The sequence below is a fragment of the Etheostoma cragini genome, chromosome 16, assembly GCF_013103735.1.
Source record: "Etheostoma cragini isolate CJK2018 chromosome 16, CSU_Ecrag_1.0, whole genome shotgun sequence".
Taxonomy (NCBI): Eukaryota; Metazoa; Chordata; class Actinopteri; order Perciformes; family Percidae; genus Etheostoma; species Etheostoma cragini.
The window spans coordinates 467,949-473,070 of NC_048422.1; the positions used below are offsets into that span (position 1 = coordinate 467,949).

Here is a 5,122-nt window from a genome sequence, read left to right on the forward strand (position 1 = left end):
AACTTCCTCCAGGACGCTGTAAAAGCCTCATTGCACGTTATCTCAAACGCTTGGTTGCAGTTGTTGCTGCTAAGGGGGCCCCAACCAGTTATTAGGTTTAGGGGGCAATCACTTTTTCACACAGGGCCATGATGGTTTGGATATTTTTTCACCTTTAATAATAAAAACCTTCATTTACAAATTGCATTTGGTGTTTACTTGTGTTGTCCTTGACTATTGTTTAAATTTGTTTGATGTTCCGAAACATTTAAGTGTGACAAACATGCAAAGGAACAGGAAATGAGGAAGGGGGCAAACACTTTTTCACACCACTGTATATACGACAGAGTTGTTGAATATAGCGATCACGATGTTGCTTCCAATAAATTAAACAGATATTAAAATGTACTTAGATCTAGGGATGGACCAGTTATCGACCCATGCCAATATTTGGTAGTTTTCCGGTTATCTGTATCAGTGTTTGATTTGCCTGATAACTCATAAAGTTAATTATTAAAAAGTATGATTCTTGGACTCCATTACAGCTCTGTAAGCAGTCTGCAACACATGCAAACAAACTGTTGGCATGTTAAAACTTCAGGAAGTTCTAAATAGCGGCTCCATTAAAAGGCGTGATGTGGCACCACGCGGTTTAACGTACATTACAGCTACGGTGGCCTTCGCGCTTCAAAAAGCCGCTCACTCGCACTTTTCAATCTCCTTTTTCTTTTTCTGGGCAAAGAAACGACTTCAGTTCCTGGAATTTGGATTTTGAATCCGTGTGGTCCTCCATGTTTCCTTCTTCTGACCTGCCCGTTAGCAGCATTAGCAGCATTAGCAGTATCAGCAGTATCAGCAGCCTTAGCAGCGTTAGCAGCGTTAGCAGCATTAGCAGCATTAGCAGTAGCTGTGAGTTTATCATGTGACAGCAAAAACGTAAAAGACGCAGCAGTACATCTTGTATGTCCCTCACCGGCTAACGTACTTCAAGATGGAGCATGAACATGGAGCGTCTGCCAGTTCTGGACTTTGAACTACTAATGGTATTATCCCTGAAAATCAGTACCTGGCCCGGCCCACTTCCTTCTCTAAGTTCTGCTGCTTGTTAAAATTTAAAAACTGAAAGGAAACTATTCCTTTCATCCTTTACATTACTGAATGTGGAGCTGAACACACAAGGCATTATTAAAAATGATAGTGAATGATAGTTGTAATTTTCTACTGATATTCTGATTTCAAGTAACAGAGTTGTACGCTACGGGTCGCCGTCGGCAACCAGCGAAAGGCATTTCCTCTTCAACAACTTCCCTGAAGCATTTTAGTGGTTTTCCACCTCAGCGGGGACTGTGGGAGCTCCAGTCTTGCTGTCACATGCTTTCATCTGTAATATTTGCTGTGTATTTTAATGTTATTTGGCTGAATCCTGTTCCTCCAGTTAATAGGACTCACCATGCCCCTGCCATGTGACAGGACTACTGATCACTGCTCACCCAGACAAGCGTGATAGGGGACACTGTCCTGGCTCCGACCACAGAGACACAGCACCGGGATTCTTGGAAGAGCCCGGTCCCCCAGTTGGAAGAGTTCCTGTGGTCCCATACAGAAGCCCTGGTCCCATAAACTCGGAGTAATGACCAGAACAAAAGGGGGAAGGACGCTGTGACGTCCATGGAGTACGGTCCGCCCTCCTTTTAGTAGCTTTACGGGACTCATAACCAAGTACTTATTTTTCTATTTGACAATGCTTCCTAACCGGGGGGGATTCCAGGATTTGTTAGATGTGGTGGCAAAGGGGGGACCATTAATCATTGGGAAGGGGGGTCTTAGATAGGATAGCACCAACATAACATGTTACTCTGCTATTATATTAGTTTCACTTCTTTTCATTTTGAACAAGCTACATATTGTCTACAATATTGTCTTATATTTTCTATAGGCTCAGTCTGCAACGTTTTCTCCAGTGCTGGTTGCCGTGGTATCAGAACGTTGGACAGTTGTCATGGAAACATGATCTGGTCATGTGACGAGGGTTAGGAAGGTTGGCGGAACAGTCAGCCAAGTGACAGTACTTTTTGTCAGAACGACAGCCCTCTAGCCCTATGGATTGGGGTGGGGGAACTCATATAGCGGGGCTAGAAGGGGGCCACCCCGTGCCCCCCTTCTAGCCCCGCCTCTGCTTACTATGATGATGAACTGAGAAATGAGGCTTATAGCGAGCTAGCCAGCCGGGTAGCCACTAGATCAGTCCAGTTTAAAGGTCCCATGGCATTTAAATGTCACTTTATGAGCTTTTTTATTAATATGCGTTCCCCCAGCCTGACTTTGGCCCCCCAGTGGCTAGAAATGGTGATAGGTGTAAACCGAGCCCTGGGTATTCTGCTCTGCCTTTGAGAAAATGAAAGCACAGATGGGTCGATCTGGAATCCTCTCCTTATGAGGTCATAAGGAGCAAGGTTACCGCCCCTTTCTCTGCTTTGCCTGCCCAGAGAATTTGGCCCCCCCATGAGAAGCGACATCATGGCTTACCAACGAGCAAAGGGGCAGTTGGTCATGGCCACACCCCCACAAAAAGAATCCCTTTAACAGATGATTCACGTGACTAAAACAGCCTTCCAGCCTAGCACTGACGCAATTCAACCTTTCCCACGAGTCCCACCAAAACAGACTTCTGCGTAGCGTTGAGTACGCGAGAAAGCCAAGTTTTGGACCAAACCACTGTGAGGTAAGAGAGAGGGGACTCAAAGAAACTGTACTCACAATACTGGAATCACAGTGGGCGGGGATTGTGTCCACATGGTTCTCACAGTCTATCTCGAAAAACGGGAAATGAACTTTGGCACTGGAACGGTTCTGTCCTCGCCGTCGTCCATTGATTCCTGATAACGGACACTTGGCCAAGCATTAACCCTTACATAACTGGGCGCTGTGCTTGGGCTCCAGTCTGCAGAGGGTTGTAGATTTAACCAAATCTATATTTATAGATATATATATATATCTTTAATGGTCTTTAAGTGTCCTGAGATAACGTATGACACAGCCTGCACACAACCTTATTTCCATTTTCTAGCAAATCAAAAAACTGCAACCCCACGCTGGTTTAATTTATACATTTTCATAAATTCATATTTAATGGATGCAGGCATATGATCTGTGCATTAAGTGAAGGAGTGCTGCTAAATGCAGGTTAGAATCCAGTGAACTGGCCAGACCTTCATGTAAAACAGGATGCCAGAACCCTTTTACAAAAGAGGATTAGAGCCACATGTGATCTTAAGTCCTAATTCTAAACTTACATATGGCCTTAATACCTTTTCCATACTTTTTAAATTCTAAAAATTCAAGGAGGGAAGTTTAGCTTGGACCCGAGTGTAACGGCCGGTGGAAATGCTGCGACCCTTTGCCCCCTGAAAAGATGGAGGACCTCGACCATCGGACCCCGGTGCACCGACATCTTCAGCACAGAATACCATATACCTTTAAATACATGAATAAACTAATAACTGTGTCTATCCTGAAATAAATGAATTTGGGGCCTGTCTATCTTAGATTCAGACCACTGAAATAAAGGAACGTTTTGAGAAGAAAAAATTTCACACTGATAGCATAAAATATATATTTGAGAGTTGAAAAAAGTATTTTGAGAGAGTTTTATATTTATTTAAATAATTTATTTTTTGTGTCAGACTTTTTTTTAGTCTCAAAAGTTAGTTTTTTCCTAGTGGTATGAAAACTATTTTTTCTCAAATATTTCTTTTTCTCTCAGATCATTTAATTTCTCACCAAATCTAGCTGCATGGTCCCAGAGCTAAATGTTTGAGGTGGTCCATTTCTTAAATAGATAGATAGATAGATAGATAGATAGACAGATAGATAGATAGACAGATAGATAGACAGATAGATAGATAGACAGATAGATAGATAGATAGATAGACAGATAGATAGACAGATAGATAGATAGATAGATAGACAGATAGATAGACAGATAGATAGATAGATAGATAGATAGATAGATAGATAGATAGATAGATAGATAGATAGATAGATAGATAGATAGATAGACAGATAGATAGATAGATAGATAGATAGATACGTTGTAGTAAATATTTTTCGGTGCATCAAAAAGTATGCTTGTTAAGCTAATTTGGTATAAATGAGTGCACAAAAATGAAGTATTAGAGCCTTATATTTAAATACATCCCCAGACCACAGATGGTTTGAGATAGTTCGAGATGACCAGAGATGACCAGAGATCATTAAAGATGACCAGAGATGACCAGAGATGACCAGAGATCATTAAAAGATGACCGGAGATGGTTAGAGATGACCAGAGATCAATAAAGATGACCAGAGATGGTTCGAGATGACCAGAGATGACCAGAGATCATTAAAGATGACCAGAGATGACCAGAGATGACCAGAGATCATTAAAGATGACCAGAGATGGTTCGAGATGACCAGAGATGACCAGAGATCCTTAAAGATGACCAGAGATGACCAGAGATGACCAGAGATCATTAAAGATGACCAGAGATGACCAGAGATCATTAAAGATGACCAGAGATGACCAGAGATGACCAGAGATGATTACCTGGACCCACCACCAGAGTTTTGGCTCCGCAGCAGTTGAAGCAGTGCAGCAGGGACCTGGACCTGATGTTCGTGTTGAGGAAAGCCACCGAGCAGCCGACCTTCGCCAGCCCGAACCACACGCACAGGAAGTCGGGCTCGTTGCTCATGAGCAGGGCGATGCAGTCCCCCTTCCTCAGCCCGACTCTCTGGAGGAACACATTGGCGAGCCGGTTGCTGCGTAGATCGATGTCCCGGTACGTGTGCACGCCTCCCTCGAAGATGACAAACGGCTTGTCGGGGATGCGCTGCGCCTGCTGGATGAACCGATCCAGCACCGTGCACACGCTGGAGGTGAGCGCGGAGAGCTCCAGCCCCACGCCGTACCGGACCACCTTCAGCAGAAACCACAGGTCCCTCCAGAAGTACGGGAAGCAGAGTTTCTGTAAAACATGCCCGGAGAAAAGCCCCGCGGCTAGGGCCGAGAGCCAGCCCAGAGACAGAGCCATGTGCGCGGCTGTGGAACACTGAGAGGACCCGGCAGAGACAGCTCGAGACACCGCCCCCCCCCCCCCCC

At 44.3% G+C, this 5,122-nt stretch overlaps 1 protein-coding gene across 2 annotated transcripts in view; it reads right to left on the reverse strand.

The window, feature by feature from the left end:
* Nucleotides 1–5,115, reverse strand: part of slc27a6 (solute carrier family 27 member 6) — a 47,857-nt gene extending 42,742 nt beyond the window's left edge. For both annotated transcript variants that reach the window (XM_034896598.1, XM_034896596.1), the window contains exon 1: nt 4,568–5,115. In XM_034896598.1, the coding sequence (XP_034752489.1) occupies nt 4,568–5,054 (487 nt within the window). In that variant the 5' untranslated portion in view covers nt 5,055–5,115. The remainder of the gene's footprint in view (nt 1–4,567) is intronic.
* Between the last annotated feature and the right edge of the window lie 7 nt (nt 5,116–5,122).